The sequence below is a fragment of the Pinus tabuliformis genome, chromosome 3_2 (genome assembly GCF_031772625.1).
Source record: "Pinus tabuliformis cultivar Carrire ecotype Pingquan chromosome 3_2, CPIR1, whole genome shotgun sequence".
NCBI classification, from domain to species: Eukaryota; Viridiplantae; Streptophyta; class Pinopsida; order Pinales; family Pinaceae; genus Pinus; species Pinus tabuliformis.
Window position 1 is genome coordinate 659,746,588 of NC_142302.1, and position 18,429 is coordinate 659,765,016.

General features: G+C 39.2%; 1 protein-coding gene across 4 annotated transcripts in view; it reads left to right on the forward strand.

Annotated features, from left to right (window-relative positions):
* The window catches only part of LOC149182388 (E3 ubiquitin-protein ligase DIS1-like), a 122,587-nt gene extending 104,395 nt beyond the window's left edge, over window positions 1-18,192 (forward strand). For all 4 annotated transcript variants that reach the window (XM_089416832.1, XM_089416833.1, XM_089416831.1 and 1 more), the window contains 2 exons: window positions 17,025-17,411; window positions 17,507-18,192. In XM_089416832.1, coding sequence (XP_089272958.1) covers window positions 17,025-17,411; window positions 17,507-17,827 — 708 coding nt within the window. In that variant the 3' untranslated portion in view covers window positions 17,828-18,192. The remainder of the gene's footprint in view (window positions 1-17,024; window positions 17,412-17,506) is intronic.
* Window positions 18,193-18,429: the final 237 nt, after the last annotated feature.

Consider the following 18,429-nt stretch of genomic DNA (forward strand, 5'->3'; position numbering starts at 1 on the left):
AACTTGGGGTCCATTTGGTCCCATGTGGTCCCATTTCCTATCAAAGCTAACTTTTCAAAGATCACTTAGGAATCCAAGTTCCATAAGGATTTTGAGGAATAGGAAGCTCCATTGCATGACATACTCCCTAAACCTAACCCTCAAATCCTCATCAACGTTTCCTAGAAAAATCGTACACCTTGCTTACAAAGCACACAACCCTAATTTTGAGTTTCTCCTTGGAAATGGTGATTGGAATCACTTCTTATCCATTGCATTGATATATTATTTGTAAGTGAGTCCTCATACCGGGTCTCCTCCCATCGGTGAAAGTTCGTAAAGAGTAGGGAGCCTTAGTTGAGGTGACAGTGGGGTAAGTCTCCATTGTTGCACTTGTCCTAGCAGTTGCCACTTTAGGATTCCCTTTACGACCCCTACTAGTTTGTGTGGTAATAGGCCCTCAATCCAGCTCATTGCATCTTGTGGGGTCCCAAGATTCAGCTTGGGCACCACAAAGTGGTATCGATGGGTCTCCAACTGCTAATAGTGGCCTCCTTTGCTCCAACATTGAGGGCTTCTTAGGTGCAACTAGACCTCCCTAGTCTCTTAATGTGAGACGATCCTCATTTGGGCTATGAATTAGTTGCCATCCATCAATTGGTGTTAATGTCAACCTGGGGGCATGCTAGGTTCAGTGGTGTCATTCTGAAGAATCATCGAATTTGGTACAAAATCCTCCAATGTCTTCGGTGCAGGAGGTGCTTTGAGACTTGTCATCAGATGCTGTTGGTAGCAGGCCCAATAGTCTCAATGCTTTACTTGTTTGTACCAATATACTTCTTTGAAGGACTTGTTTACCTATGGAGAAGGTGCCCAAGACATAGGTTGCAGGACCACTTGACAATAACAACAAAGATTCTAGTGAAAGCAATCAATCATCTGGGACAAAGATCATCAATGCATCTAAGTGAACCAAACTTGAATGTTAAGGGCACTTAAATACTTCAAACAGGGATCCCCTTCCAAAATTAGGTTCTTGATCTTGCAATGGTGTTTTCTCCCTAGGTAGGAGTGGCTAAAGGTCAATCCTATTAGGTGTTTCCAGCCCTTAATGGGAAGTAACATTTTCTTGGTCCACCCTTCAATTGATAGGTGTTAGTGATTAGTAACAATGGCAACAAAGGGGATAATATTTCATGGCCAAGTGCCACGGTCAAAGGGACTAGCTAATGGGGTTTTCTACATCCTAAGTCTATAGATTTGAGGAGGGAGCATTCATGGATGCATGAGTTACCACCTCGACCTTTGTTTTTCCACCCCTCTTATGCACCTTCTTGTTTTTTTTTTTTGTATCACTGCTTGTAGCTCAAGGGTTAGAGTTTGCTTTGTATGATGTAGCAGTTGTATTACCCAATGTTGCACAACCACCCCGCCCCCCCCAAAAAAAGGATTAAATATAGGATTGCGTTTCGTATGGATCCGAGGGGGTTCTGCCTTCGGATCCGCGGTTCAGAAATCAAGAACCGCATATCGGATCGACAAACATGGTTCCTGGAAAGTTGGAACTGTGTCGGCTTGATCCGCGATTCCGACGGTGGATCCACGGCAGATAGGACACAGATCCGTACGAATCTTGAGTAGATCTGATGCCCTATGGGTGGTTTTGTGACGACTGACCCATAAAACTAATTTTATTTATTTATTTTTTCTTTGACGTGAGTTGGGGTGGGTTTAGGTTGAGTTAGGGAAATAATAAATAGAGATAAAGCTCATTTCTCCCTCTCATTTCCTCACTCTTGTATTTTTGGAGAGCTTGGAGAAGAGAGGCTTGAGGAGAGCTTGGAGGAGTGAAGGAGGAGGAGCTAGGAGCAGTGAAGAAGGAGGAGCTTGGAGGAGTAAAGAAGGGCTTCCATTACAAGAGCTACAGAGGTAAGTGTAAATCCCAAACTCCATCATTTTTTTGTCATGGTTGTTTGTATGTTTTCTCCTCCCTCTCCTACTCTTTCCCATTCTTTCTTCTTGCTCATTTCATTGCAGGTTGTCCATCTATATTCATATTCCAAAATGGTGTTCTTTTGGATTCTATGTATCATTCCACTTTTGGATTTCATGATGGCAAGGGGGAGTAGGAATAAAAGGAAAGAAGAACAAGAGGATAGTGGTTCCCATATGAGTGACCCAATATATGATGAGGAGGAAGGGTTTGAAGAGGAAGGGGATGAAGAGGACATTGAAATTCTAGAGGGGAAAGCTGCATTGACACCCTTGTGGAATGATGTGACCAAACTTGAAGGGGGAAAAGGTGGTGCAAGCTACAATTTTTTTGCGCCCTCATGTTCATATACTTGTGTGAGGAGGCATCTTTGTGGGGTGTTGGACAGTGATGACAAAAAGGGTGCCATGGTGATAGCAATTTGCCCAAAGGTTTCCACTGAACAAAGAAGAAAATACATCCAAATCAGTGTTGCGGGGGAGCACCCCCCCGATCCCGCTCCCAATCCGCGCTCTGGGCGGGAGCGACTCAGGAGCGCGCTCCCTAGAAAAAAACGCTCCTTGCATTTTAGGAGCGTTTAGCCTTTTTTGCAAATTTTTTTTGTAGTAATGTTCCAAATGCAATTTGTTTTCAAAGAAAAAATTAAGTTTTGAGTGGGGCAACTTAATGATCAAGTCTATGGCCTTAGTATTGATATGCGATTCATGGTAATGTTAAATTCTTAAAATAAAAGTGACATTCTCCTTGATCTTCATTTTCATCCTTTTACTTCAATTTTTAAAATTACCATGAAATGACTTAGGATGCTTGAGAGTGGTTCCGACCTCATTGGATTTCATATGGAGAAAGTAGAATTTTAGATTTCATTCAAAATCCAGCAGACTTATCAGTTTTTCAGGATTTCAGGATTGTAATGTTTCCATTGAATTTTGTCATGTGTTAGGGTATGGAACTCGTATTTAATCAAGAGCACCAATCCCTCTATGTACCTTGATGTTAGTGACATTGGTTATTGAACTCCTCTATCATGACCCTCCTAAAAATGTACGCAACACTCAAACAAAATATTGACTTGACATGCTATGCTTTTTCTATCTTATGTTAACGCTTAGAGGGTGATATTAATGACAAAGATCCCTATACAAATACAGAGGTAATGACAAAGATACCTCTGGATATTAATGCTTAGAGGGTGATATTAATGACAAAGATCCTGATTTTCCAACGAGACTAAAAATTTAGACATTTCTCGTGGTGGCAAGAGGCCCAAGCATAAGCAATAGATAATAGATTTACTTGTCTTTTCTAGTTTCTAGTAGTTTTAACTTTTCATAACTATTGACTATATCATATTTATTATGATATTTTTTTAAGCAATATGTGACAATTTATGTTTGAAGTTGGCAATTATAACTCATTAGTAATGAATTATGAATATGATGCTTTATGAAAGTTGAAAGTTGTTTCATTTCATTTTATAACATTTCATTTCATGTTAGATATTATTTGTTGTAATGGTTACACTTAGCTTACAAGTACAACTTTGGTGATCAATGATGATAAATGTTATATATTGAATTTTGAAAGCTTGAAACTTTAAGATCGATGAATCATGAGACTCAATATGTTGTATGTTACTATGGTACTAACTTGTGGACGTGGTTGATGAAGATTATAACTTCTAGATGATTGTTGTTATATGGTTCAATGACAATCTATGTTGTTTGTTTGTTTGTTTTTTATTTTATTTTATGTTTTTTATATCTAATTCATCATTTTACATGTTTTTGTTGACATATATGTATCAAAATATAAAAATTGTACATATTATATTAAAAAACACTCCAGGATTCGCTCCCAAACTGGGAGCTTCTGAAAATGTCGCTCTTGCACCCGTTTTCACTCCCGCTCCCCGCTTTTGCTCTCGCTCCCAAGTAACACTGATCCAAATAAAGTAGGCTGCACAATAGAAAAACAGGAAACAAAAAACTCATTCTGAATCAAGAGCAACCTCTAGATTTGGTAGCTCATCTCTTCATGGTACTTCTGCAAGCTCTGGAAGTAGAAGAATAATAGGGGATTTCTTGAATGCTGCTGGGAGGGATGATGTGGATGGAAAGGTAGTCCAGTTTCTTTGTGCTTGCAATGTACCATTCAATGCGCTGCGCTCTCCCTATTGGCATGATATGGTTAAGGCCATCAATGTAGCCCGAAAAGGATACAAGAGCCCCAACTATGAGAATGCTGGAACAATGTTATTAGAAAGAGAAAAAACAAAGGTTCAAAGAGGTTTGACACGTTTTACAAATGAGTGAGTGGATTGTGGGGTATCCATTGTATCAGATGGATGGACAAATGTTAGAAACCAACATTTGATAAATGTTCTTTGTGTTTCTGCTAGTGGTGCAATGTTTATTGCATGTCATGGCTCCTCCTCCATCAGTGCAACTTCCCAAAACATTGCAGATCTCCTATTGCAATCAATCAAAGATGTTGGTCTTAATAATGTGGTTCAAGTGATCATTGATGATGCAGCAAATTGTAAGGCAGTAGGAAAAATGATTGAGCGTACTCATCCACACATCTTTTGGTCCGGGTGCTTGGTGCACACATTGAACCTTTTGATGCATGATATTGTGAAGCATAAAGAATGTGGATGGATTAATGAGCTTTACAAGAGAGGGAAGCAACTAAATAAATTTATCACCGGGCATACAAGGGTAAACTACTTTTATGGAACTTACTCCAAGTTGCAGTTGCTTAAACTTGAAAAAACAAGATTTGCAAGTTATTACCTCACCTTTAGGCAACTAGTGAAGGTGTGACAAGCTTTAACTAATATGGTGACCTTTGAATCATGGGAGGACATTAACACTGATAGAGATGTTGATTTCTGGTAGCATTAGATGTGCTCTTAGCCTCAAAATTTGCAGGGAGGCTAGGACACATGTATTCCACAATACCCATAAATCATTTTGGGAAATTCCACCTGAAGACTGTTTTATTAGAATAATTAATTATTTTTAATGGGTGCCTAAGTCTAAACTTAGAAAATTAAAATAATTAAGGGATAATAATCTCATTGTGGGTGAAACTTTTAGAAGAAGACGAAAATCGAGTCCAAATGATCTGAGCCATTGATTAGAATCTAATCTGGGTCGTTGGTTTTCAATTGGAGGATAATAAGGACTTTGATGAGCATTTGGAAAAGACATAGTGAGAGATCTAGAGGTTGAATTCTCAAGAGAGCAGCGTAGCAGTTGTTAGAGAGGTGATCGAGGAGATTTTTTGCAGTGAGGGGCAAGGATAGTTTTTTTGGTTGGAGGTTCCTGATCCACAGATACATTGCAGAGAAGGCAAAGAGAGATCCAAAGAGGCTAACACAGGGCCACACAGAGGCTATGTTGGGCAGCGTAGGCTAACACAGAAGTAGCGTAGAGCCTGAGAGGAGATCCGTATTTTTGCTAGAGATGTCGAGTTCTGAAGCCAGGAGCCGGGGTGTGAGACCGGGAAGACATAATCGAAGTCTCAGAAAGGCAAATCGATCAACAAAAGGGGTGATGTTGGACCTACGTAGTGACTTCGCAGAGGCAACAAGGACTAGCCATTCTGTGGCTGAATCAGTTAGGATCTCTAGTGATAGTGTGAGGTATATCTCACTCATTACTCTGTCAGTCATATTCTATGTACTGGATAGCCAACAAGGCATCCAGAGATTGTATTAAAAAATTACTGTTTAATAATACAAACCCTTAGCTTTTGCATTGGTTTTCCCGCATTGGGTTTTTCCAGGGACATTTGTCCAAAAATAACGTTATAATGTGTTGTGTATTTCATTCTTGTTTTCACATAATTTAAATGGTGAAGATTGCAATGTACTAGTTTCGATGTTTACTGTAGGAAACAATAAATAATTTGTTCAGTAATTAACAAATAGAAGGAACTTAATTAGTTACTGCAGTAGTGATTCGGGATTCCGAATTTTCACATGGTATCAGAGCTATAGGTGAAATAAGAGAGCAGAACCGAAAGAATGCAACGTTGAAGAGAAGAAGGGAAGTCGAAGTGCTGCGTAGGCAGCAAATCAAATTCTTAGAGGGATTGCGCAGTGCAGGGCAGGAGGGAAATTTTTTCGAGGAAGGTCTCTCTCTGAGTGAGTTGATAGAGAGGTAAGACTTCTAGATCGAAGGTTGCCAGTGTCAGAGGGAGCAATGCAGAATGTTCAGCGTAGAGGAGCTTTCTGGTGTGACGTAGTTTTTTGCAGCAGTTGTTGGGTAGAAAAACATGAGAAGGAAGAAGAGAAACACTGTTGAGGGTATTTTTCCTCAGAGGACTTCTAGCCAAGAAGTTCGATTTCTCTATTGTTGAGCAACAGTGGAAAGGAGCAGATCTACTAACTCCAGCAGGGAGTGCATAGGCCATCCTAGTGCTGCACAGAGGAGAGAGGAGGCAGTTCGACATTTTCATTGGCAGAGATGGCAGCTAGTGGATTATGAGATCAGGATTGGTTGGATTGTGCATCCAACTATGTGATTTGAAGGCAAGGATCACATGCCTTCTGGATGAGCACGATCTCAAGACCTATGTCGGCAATGTGGTAGGTGTGCTCGCGAATCCAGATCTGCTCAAGAAATACAAGGTTGAGATGGCAAAGGCCAAGTGATTGATTCTCGACGAAGTGAGAGATCACGTAGTGTGTCACATTGTTGGCAAGGATACTGCCCGACAGATGTGGGAAGCATTGGCCACACCATACGAAGGATCTTTCGAGCAGTGGAAGATGTATTTGCAACAGAAGATGAGATCCACGCAGATGCAGAAGGGGGAGCACATTGATCCGTTCCTGACTAGGCTTTAGGAAACGCGAGATTTGTTGGCAACCGTCGCAAGTATTCCGAGATGGTAAGACTGGCCTTGAATTCAGTTTCAGAGGAGTGGCAAGTATTTGTCCAAAGCATCCTGGGTAGAGAGAGATTGCCAAACTGGGAAGGAATGTGGGCCGCTCTTCAGCAAGAAGAGATGAGGAGAGACTTGGTCAAGTGTAAACTTGACAACAACAACAGTAGTTGGCCGAAGCCTAAGGAGGAGGAAGAGAATGCAGTCCTTGCATCCAAGGGGAAACACGAGTAGCGGAGGCGGAAGAAGGATGTCTCGAAGATCATGCGCTTTCGGTGTGGTGAATTTGGTCACTATGCTACACAATGCCCTCTCAAGAAGAAGGACAAAGACGAGAAGCATGATGAAGGCTGCATCCGCGAAGATCGAGGAGGAGTTTGCCATGAGAGCCTAGATACCTCCAGGAGGGAGGTGGGGTGATCTAGAATTGTAGTTTGAAAGGACTGTAGTTGGGCAGGATCCTTGAGGAGTCCAACTCTTAGATCAATACCTTGCTACAGGAGCCCATATCAGAAGTAGTAGGATGGACTAGTGTTAGTTGGTGCAAAGGAGTGTTGGAGTGACAGTAGCAGTGGCTAGGAGCGCCAGAGATTGAGCAGCGCAGAGCAGAGATGGCAGTAGTGCAGTTGGCACAACGCAAAGTCAGCAACAACGTAGAGGCTTCAAAGGGTCAGCACAAAGACTAGCAACAGTCAGAACTTCAACAATAGATGCATCATACTGAACACCTGTTTAGTAATGTTGGATACTTTTCTGTTGCTGATGCAGTAGCAACAGCAATTGGAGAAAATTCCAGTGCAGATGCAGTGTTGGCAGTGGCAGGGCCAACAGTAGCACAAATGCAAAATTTGAGAGGGATTTGCAGTACAGATGCAGTGTTGGCAGTGGCAGGGCCAACAGTAGCACAAATGCAAAATTTCAGAGGGATTTGCAGTACAGATGCAGTGTTGGCAGTGGCAGGGTCAATAACAGTACAAATGCAACATTTGTGCAGCAGTTGACGGGTAGTGATGTTAGACATCAATAGCGCAGAGGGAGATGTAACAGAATCAAAGTGATGCTTCAACAGGTTGCATTACTAGAGAACATTCCTCGCTAAGAGGGAGTGTTGATTTTTGGTAGCATTGGATGTGCTCTTAGTCTCAAAATTTGCAGGGAGGCTAGGACACATGTATTCCACAATACCTAGAAATCGTTTTGGGAAATTCCACCCAGAGACAATTTTATTAAAATAATTAATTATTTTTAATGGGTGCCTAAGTATAAACTTAGGAAATTAAAATAATTAAAGGGCATTAATCTAACTGTGGGTGAAACTTTTAGAAGAAGACGGAGATCGAGTCCAAATGATCTGAGCCATTGATTAGTATCTAATCTAGGCCGTTGGTTCTCAATTGGAGGATTATAAAAACTTCGATGGGCATTTGGAAAAGACATCGAGTGAGATCTAGGGATCGAATTCTCAAGAGAGCAGCTGCAACAGTTGCCAGAGAGGTGATCGAGGAGATTTCTTGCAGTGAGGGGCAAGGATAGTTTTTTGGTTGGAGGTTCCAGATCCAGGGATACATCGCAGAGAAGGCAGGGAGAGATCCAGAGAGGCTAACACAGGGCCACGTAGAGGTTGCGTTGGGTATTGTAGGTTGACACAAAAGCAGCGCAAAGCCTGAGAGGAGATCCGTATTTTTGTTGGAGAGGTCGAGTTTTGAAGCCGGGAGCCGGGGTATGAGACCAAGAGGACAAAATCAAAGTCTCAGAAAGGAAAATTAATCAGCAGAGCGGGTGACGCTGGTCCTATGTGGTGACTGCGTAGAGGCAACACAGAGGCAACAAGGACTAGCCATTCTGTGGCTGAATCAGTTAGGATCTCCAGTGATAGTGTAAGGTACATCTCACTCATCTCTCTGTCAGGCATATTCTCTGTACTGGATAACCAACAAGGCATCCAGAGATTGTATTCTGAAAACTACTGCTTAATAATACAAACCCTCATTTGTTGCACCGATTTTCTTGAATTGGGTTTTTCCAGGGACATTTGTCCAAAAATAATGGTGTAATGTGTTGTATATTTCTTTCTTGCTTAGTTTCTTGTTTCCACATATAATTTAAATGGTGAAGATTGCACTGTATTAGTTTTGGTGTTTACTGTAGGAAACAATAAATAATTTGTTCAGTAATTAACAAATAGAAGGAACTTAATTAGTTGCTGCAGTAGTGATTCGAGATCCTGAATTTTCACAAGAGAGGTGCTAATGTAGCCAAGGACATTATTCTTGATAGTTACTTTTGGTCACAAATTAAATATGTTTTGCAATTCACCAAACCAATTTATTACATGATCAAGTTTGCAAATTAAGATTGGCCAATAATTGGGGAGGTGTATGAGCAAATGGATAACATGTTGGGGTAGATTAAAGACATTGTTGAGCCTAAAGATATCCTGAATTTTCACAAGAGATGGTGCAAATGTAGCCAAGGACACTATTCTTGACAGTTACTTTTGGTCACAAATTAAATATGTTTTGCAATTCACCAAACCAATTTATTACATGATCAAGTTTGCAAATTAAGATCAACGAATAATTGGGGAGGTGTATGAGCAAATGGATAACATGTTGGGGTAGATTAAAGACATTGTTGAGCCTAGAGATATCGCCTTGTACAATTATATTCATGCAAAGGTGGATAAACAATGGGATATGCTAAACATTCCATTGCATACCTTAGGATATGTTTTGACACCTAATGCTATTAACCATCATGGCTTTCGACACTAGCACTTGGGGGGGTGAGCAGGAGAAAACAACACCTAGATCCTGAGGTTCTATCTAGTTATATGAAAGCATTGGATTATTTAGTCCTTGATGAGGAGGAGTCTGCCATGCTACAGAAACATTTGAGCAATTGTATGCTTAGCAGTGGTCCATTTGGGAGCATGCATGCAATTAGAGATTGAGAGAATTTATCTCCTCTCGAGTGGTGGAACATGCATGGAGGTACTACTCCACTTCTACAAAATTTGGCATTGCAGGTGCTATCATAGGTGGTAAATACTTCTTCTACAAAGAGGTGTTGGTGCTCTTATTCTTTCATCCATAGTGTTAAAAGGAACAGGTTAAGTTTAGACTAGGCGAAGAGCTTGGTTTATGTTTACTACAACTTGCGTTTGTTGGCAAATTATTGTGATGATACAAAGACTAATAAAGACCTTAAGGTTTGGGACAAAAATCTAGAGGAGCTCGATTTGGAGGATGGAGTGTTGCGATTAGAGCAATTGGAGGGTGCTCTTATCCAAGATGATGATGATTGAGTTGAGATGCCACCCCCATTTGGTTGCTTGGTTCCCAGGTTCCATGCTTCAACACCAACAACAAGGGCTTCATCTTCATCACTTCCACCGCCACAACTACCAGAGCTACCATCTTCACCATCTTCTTCATTGCCACCACGTGGAGGCTCATGTCCTGTTCGTGGTGGAAGGAGGGATTAGTAGATATATTCACAATTTACTACTTTTGTCATAGATTAGACTTGTAGTCTTGTTGTGAATTTGAACATTTTTGTCTTACTCTTCCTAGTTTAGTGTGTACATGAGTTTTAGTGGTGGCCAAGTGGCCTATTTTGTAAACATTATTATTTGAATTTGGACATGACTCATGTTGAAAGTTGCTCACTCGCTAGATAAGTTACTTGAATGTTTGATGATTTGATCTTCTAAATGTTTTATGATATGCTTAAAAATTTGATGTTTGTTTGTAATTGCTAGAATCTAGATGGTTGATGCTCGAATAGTTAATCATTGATGTACAATGGAATCATGGATGCCATATCTATCTTGATGTATGTAATAATATGCCTGTTATCATATCTTCTACAACTAATTTTGTATTTGGGATGTTTTTTTGGAATATAAATGCAATATATATATATATATATATATATATAGTAGATGCTTCCAAGAGGCCTCGCTTCCTATATTTTTGGGAAATGATGCTTCTGTGTCCCCACTTCCAAAAAAATGTCCCCACATCGTGCAACATTGGTATTACCCCTTTAGGATGTGTTGGTTTATTGCTCATCTGGGTTGGGACATGCAAGCGTTCCTTCTTTCGATGTGATGGAACAATAAATGCCCAGGAATTAGGTGATGGACATATGAGCGAGGTAGAGCTCATGCTAGGCTTTTGCCCATGTGCCAGTCTTTAAGTCCCTAGCCATCCTTTGCATTTTGATTTTTCTTTTCTTTAGTTTTATTGTGGCCATGATATGCTCTTTCTATTTATTTTAGGTTCATCAACTTCTTAGGGAAAAGTTGTCGGGCTTTACCCAGGGATGTGGACATATGAGTGCCAAAGTCCAAAGAACCAATGACAAGTTGAACCCGAAGAATGGAAGTGAGATATGGGCTTGTAATGTAAGATGGAAGGTGTTAATGATGAGATATGGGAAGATGGAACTATTCTATCTCAATCAGGGCTTCCCAAGTAGTGCCCCTCTTATACCCAAAGGGCCTTAAGGGAGCTCCCATTGGACTAGGATCAAAGATTAATCTCCCAAGTAAAGTGAGAGAACTAGATCACGGTTAGTTTGACAATCTTCCAAATCACCCGTTAATCCATACTAAATGCCAAAAACAAACAAGCATAAGTACGTGATTGCAAAATGATCAATGTACCTTTTGAGTGGAAGCCCAGCTTTGCCCATGTGCTCAGGTTGGATGGGTGAGAAGCAAGTGGCTGATGAAAGTGGTGGAGATATAGCGCATATCATCAACTAATGGTGGTTGTTAGGGGTTGCTTGTTATCTGGCTAATTGGCTGGCTACCAAGAGTAGGAGAAAAGTTTTCTCATATGGTGTTACCCATTTTGGTGGATAACAGGTCCTACCTTTCATATAGGATTTGACACCAGATGCTCAAGTAGAGTTGGCAAATGATACAATTTTGCAGAAGGGGTCTATAACTACAAGACAAGGTTAGCAAGACCTTTGACAAATTGGATTGAAAGGACAACTTTCAGGCAAGGCTAAATGGTACTCCAAGGTGAAGGTTTAAAAAAAAAATCTCTTTAAGCAGATTTTCTTGTGCAGCTTCTGGGCGGCAATTGTCAACCAAATTTTTCTCCAAATAAATATCTTGTGCACCTTGTACCAAACAAATGTCCACCAACTGACTATAACCAGAAAGAGCAATAATTTCTACTCATGAGTCCATCAGAATAAATGGCTTCAATGATAGATCTGATCAGTCTCCAATTTTCGACCACTGTGCTGGTGCCAACGTCTTTGACAATAGGTGTCTTAACAAACTAACTGTAACCAACACACTCTTGGAGCTATTCGTCTAATATTGGCGTTATTCAGGAATAAAAGTCTTCACATAGAGGTCCGATATTAGTGGACACTGGACATTACCTTGTATCATGTAAGCATTGATGCTTTGTTGTTAACAGATTTGATTGCAACAGTGGTACCATCATATTTGTTGTTTCAACAATCTTTCACAACTAGAGAAGATGTATAATTCTGTGCATAGATTCTTTTGTACAGACCAATGATGCAAAAATCAGCATTGGGATAAAATCGGCAAGGGTTTGGAAAACGTATGTTGGAAAATGTAACTAGGTTTGATTTTCATAGTTATCATTGTACTTGTCATTATATATTTCATGTAAAAAGCCAAAAGAAGAAAAATAAGTTTTATTTTATAAGCATGGGTTTCATGCTCAAGTCAAATTGTTTTCTAGGTCAAGCATGTTCTTCATGCTTCTAGGTTTTATTGAGTCAAAAAAAGATATTTGTCACGAGTCAAATTATGGAATTGGAGTCAAGTCCCATTTGGACTTTTGAAAGAAAGAAGAAAAAGATTTTTATTTGAGCCAAAAATGTCAATTTTGTCCCAAGGCCAAGTTGGCCCTGCCTGGACAAGTCGGCCCTGGAAGGGACCAATTCGACCTCCTGGATGTGTATAAATACAGTGCAACTCGATCTCATTTGGAGCATTACAAGCAAGTTTGATGTCTGTGCCAATAAGAGAGAGAAAACCAGCAAAAAAGTCAAGGAGAAGAACAAAAGTCAAATGAGAGAGAGATCTGCCCTATTTTCTGTCACACATGCGAAATTGCAGGGGCTGAAAATCTGAGGTTTGATCAGTTTTGGAAGGCATTTACTATTGTTGACTTGAGTTGACTTTGACTTGCTGGAAGAGCTTGAAAGGAGGGCTGGCTTGGGTCATGTGGGAGGTCTTGGTCTTGAAGTTTGGGTCTTGGATTTCTCACTTTGATCTGATTCTATAAGAAGAGAAGATTTGACTGGGTTTCCCCCCTTGTGGGGTTTTGCCTTGGCTTGGAGCCTATAGCTTGTGTTCATTGTCTTTTTGTGATCTTCATGGTTTATGGTTTTGGTAATTGTTTGATGAAAAGAACATAACAAACTAATAAGAAGGCAACATATAATCACAAACAATTATCAAAGTAAAGAGAAATGAACCCTAATTGCTGTCCTGGTGATTTCTCAACAACCTAAAAATCGTAAAAATTGAGAAAATATCAGTAAAAATCGGTAAACATTGTCTAGCCCAAAAAATCAAGATTTCGTGATAAAATTGGGATGTTTGCAACTCTGGTACAGACCTCTAATTCAAGGCTTGACACTAGGGGGGCTGTGAATGCTAACATCTTTTTTTGATGTAAGAGGATTTCACATGGGACTTCTCCATGACATGGAGGCAGGAGTGTGTAGGTTAATGCTTAGCATATTGCATTAATGGGCAATGGTCCACACTCTTGACATTACTTTGTTAAAAAGAGACACTGTTAGTTAAATTGGAGTCCGGAATTCTTCTTTGAAAGCACTGCTCATGGAAATCATAGACAGTGGCATATCTTGTGGTTCACTTGAAGGATCCCACAATATTCCAATATTTTTGCACAACATTTGCATTTACAGTGCAAACCTTCGGCAATGAAGGACATCCGTTGCATCTTGCCATATAATTCAGACTAGACATAGAAAATACAGGGCAATGACTTAACTGAGATGCCAGAGTGATAGAAATACTATGCTACATGAAAATTCTGTAAGCCTGCAACTCATGCAAATATATGGATTCTATGATGAGCGTACAAGAAAAATATTGAAATTTATAGAAATATTTAGTATTAACAGACCTTATTGACTGCTTGCTCAATGCTGATTACAGAACTTAATGTTAACCAGGTTTTCTAACAACATGGTGGCCCCTCCCCATTGTTAGATGCATTTTATAGCATTTATTTTGTGATTTGGAATTCTGGATCTACATCTCCACATTGTACCAGAGAGAGAGAGAGAGAGAGGCCTGATATTGCCCTCTTGTGTTATCCGGGGAGAAGCTGGCAAGTCCTTATTGTGACTCCAGCCCTCCACTAACATCCAAGGGCGACCAGTCCCTCTAGGAGGGAAGAAACCTGCTTGTAATCACCCACCTACAACTATAAATAAAATATGAATATTAGCATACATACGAGACCTCCATACAATAGCTACGTATGCATGGACCGATATAGGCTGGTTACTACAGGGAGAGATATAAATTAAAGTAATGAATTAATTATCGAAATAAATCCCTACCCCACCAGAATATCATATATATCAAATTAGGTAGGTAATACGTATACCACCTTAAATACCTATATATATATATATATATATATATATATATATATATATATATGATAAATCCTTAAACTAAAAGAAAATGTTAATTTTAATTTACAAATTATATTTAAAATTAAAATTAATAAAATAATAATATAAATTAATTAAAATTATAAACTAAATAAATCAAATTAATTTATTAAAATAATAATAAACTTTAATTAAATCAAATCCTACGTATTCAAAATAAAATCCATAAAATCAAATGAGATTTGATTTTTATAAAAAGTTACACGTAACAAAAATAATGACACGGAGATGGGAAGAAGGCGGTGGGCAGAGAAATAAAAGGAGAAGAAAATCTTGAGGAAGGGGAGGAGGCTGAGAAAGGGAAATTTCTGAGAATCTTACTTACTGAGAGGAAGAGTTCAATTGTTCTTAAGTTTTTGGGCACGGGGGACCAGATTGCGTCAATTGAGCCGCACTTTGGGACTGAGTACCTAGGTTGTACCCAGTTTGGCTGGGTAGTTTCCATATTTTGTTAAAGAAAAATATATGAGTAAATCAGAACCTTAATTCTTGTTGAATAAATTAGAGCTTTATATTCATGTATGAGTAAATTAGGGAACCTTACACTACTGATGGGCTTCTGTCCATGAGCTCTGTGATGAGAACAAGGAAAGGTGGCACTTTATGCTGAGAGCAGAGAGCAGTAGAAGGAGGTGATCCCATGGTATTTTGTGCAGGGGGTACTGTCTCACTGGTGACTGATCTATGAATGGTATCCACCATGCTATCTATGCACATATACCAATGGATGGAATATGCGTTGGGATATTTACTGTTCATCTGGTGATGGGTGGTATATATCTCAGTACATTTTCCAGTCATTGGTATATGTGTAGAGAGAGCATGGTGGATTTTATTTGCCCTCAGTGATCTATTACTGTCCATGCCAATGACAACACTATCAGCTGGATGCTTAATGCCTCTGGAGGATGAGAGGTGCTTGGAGGTAATCGACCAAGAACCAGTAATTGGCAGAGAGAATTATACTTTATTCCTCAAGATGACAGATTCCCTAACACTTCAGTCAGACAAATAGAACCCTGGCAAGGAATTAAAAGTCCTCTGCTGAATGACTAACTAACAACTAACATTTACCATGAACATATTACCAGTACCTGACTTCAATATAACACAGGTTAGGAGTTAACTATCTTTTGGAATGAGCTTGACAAATGCTGGATAAGGCTTTAACTCTACAGGCAAGTTTACATGTGAGCACATTCTCCCATATTTCATGACTTTGTGATTAGATAGGACAGTTTCATTTTTGACCAGGCTGTGTGGAGTTATGATTGATTGACAGTGCCTGTCACAATCTGAAGAGCTGCTGGACTTTTTCATCTGTTGGATCTTTGGCATAATGGGATGTAATACTCCCTGTCTAATAGCATATGTTGATTGACAATTCCTGTCATTGTCTGAAGAACTGCTGAATTTTCTTGGCTGCTGCAATTTTTTGCGTTACAGTGTATATTCCTACATGTCTAATAGTGCTTGTTTAATTGAACAAGAAATAGAGAGGATATGAATATAATAAACATAGTTTATTTACTCCTATATTCCACCACTTTATATAACTCATTTCTATCATCTCAACTTTGGTAACTGGGTATTGCATGATGCCTGTTTTCTGACTATATCAATGTCAATTGCAGTTATGGAGATATGTCTGGTTAATTTGCCACTCATTAACAATAACAAAAATATTAGAATGAGTCAAACAGTTTTATTGTGCTCAATGCGGTTCTCCCAGTACTCTATAATTAGTTATGTACTGACAGTCATTTACAGGCACAATAGCACCTTGTAAAGAGTCATTTTTAGCTATCTAATTTATGATGATAAGGTATTGCTTACCTTGCAAATTGCAATTGAAGGCTACATCTTATGTGATAGCAGTGGATCTGGTATGTAGATTGTTCGTTCTACTTGAGATATATCATTTTAGAAATATATACCTGATATACAGCCAGTAGAGGGTTGAAATAACTCTTCTTGTTGATCCATGGCAGGAAGTGAGAAACTCAGTATGTTGATGTGGACAGTATTTCGTATTTACTTGCTGACAGTTGCATAAAACGTCTTCCTGGATTACTGTTTCCTGTGGACTAATTTAACTTGTGGCAGCAGCGTTTCGGACATTTCATTCCACTTAATAGTTCTTTTATTGTTGTGCTGTGACTTAGTGTATTACATTGTTGTGGGTGTCTTCTATGTAGCAATTTTCTCTTAGTTGAATTGCTTGAATGATTTATGGTTAACCTGTTTCCCTCCCTTCTAGAGATTTGTTTATCTGTAAGATGTCATCTTTTAGTTGTTCTGTATTTATTGTGCTTTGGCATGACAAAACTCTTTTGTACTTGTCTTCTATCCATTATCTAGTTTATTTTGGGAATATCAGAATGCTATATTGAAGTTAATAGTGTCATGAATTTCTGTTTGGCTGTGGTGGCAGTGCCCAAATGGTCATACGCTATGCTCTGGATGCAAATCTAGAGTCCACAACCGCTGTCCAACTTGCAGGTATGAGCTTGGTAATATCAGATGTTTGGCCTTGGAAAAGGTGGCAGCTTCTCTTGAACTTCCTTGCAAGTACCAGAGCTATGGTTGCCAGGAGATATTTCCATACTACAGCAAGTTAAAACACGAGGCCCAGTGCACTTTCAGGCCATACAATTGCCCATATGCGGGTTCTGAATGTACTGTTACTGGTGATATTCCTTTTCTAGTAGCTCATTTAAGAGATGATCATAAAGTCGATATGCATAGTGGCAGTACATTCAACCATCGATATGTAAAATCAAATCCTCATGAAGTTGAGAATGCTACTTGGATGTTAACTGTGAGTCCTATATTTTGAGCTTCAAATTTGTTTTTATACTGCTGTCAGTTGATATATATGGCTTTTTTTCATCTGTTTCTGGCACTTTCTATCAGGTATTCAATTGCTTTGGGCAGTTTTTTTGCCTACATTTTGAAGCATTTCAATTGGGCATGGCACCTGTCTATATAGCTTTCTTGCGATTCATGGGAGATGATAATGAAGCAAAAAGTTTTAGCTACAGTCTTGAGGTTGGAGCAAATGGGCGAAAATTACTTTGGCAAGGTGTTCCACGAAGCATCAGAGATAGCCACAGGAAGGTGCGTGATAGCCATGATGGTTTGATCATCCACAGAAACATGGCATTGTTTTTCTCAGGAGGTGACAGAAAAGAACTAAAACTGAGAGTCACTGGACGAATTTGGAAGGAGCAATGAGAAATTGGCAGCAAACAGCTAGTGTGTGCCCTATGATTTACTTGCTTCGCCTATTAGAAATCTCTTCAATTTTGTTTGAAGAATATAGATACTCTATTAGTGAGCCTTCATTGCTCGAAGAAGCATAGCAAATGCTCTCAAGTGTAAGGATGTACAAGAAATCTGAGATGATAAGCACATTAGCCCCAAAGTTATTGTGTCATTATTTTCTATGATGAAACCTTTTCATCTGAATTATCAATGATGCAGGTTCTGCAGCATGTAGTTTTTCTAGGGAGGCATCTCCTAAAGAAGAGCTCTTTTGTTTCAACTATTTAATTTATATTTATACAAACTACAATTGCTGCAGTTTACCAGTTTCTCCATTTTTCTGTGTTCATTTAATGAACTATTGTTTCAACATTGAGAGCTTTCCAACTAACATCATGCTAAAAGATACAAATCTAAAGCAAGTTAATCAGATAGTCTATAGTTTCTTAACATTAAATTGCATTAAAATAGCTTTGAAAACAAGCTGCTTTGTTGTTGATGGTCCTTACAGTTCAGTTTATGAAACTGTTGAGATAATTCCTAGATGGAACCCAATTCATTGTTGTTTAGTT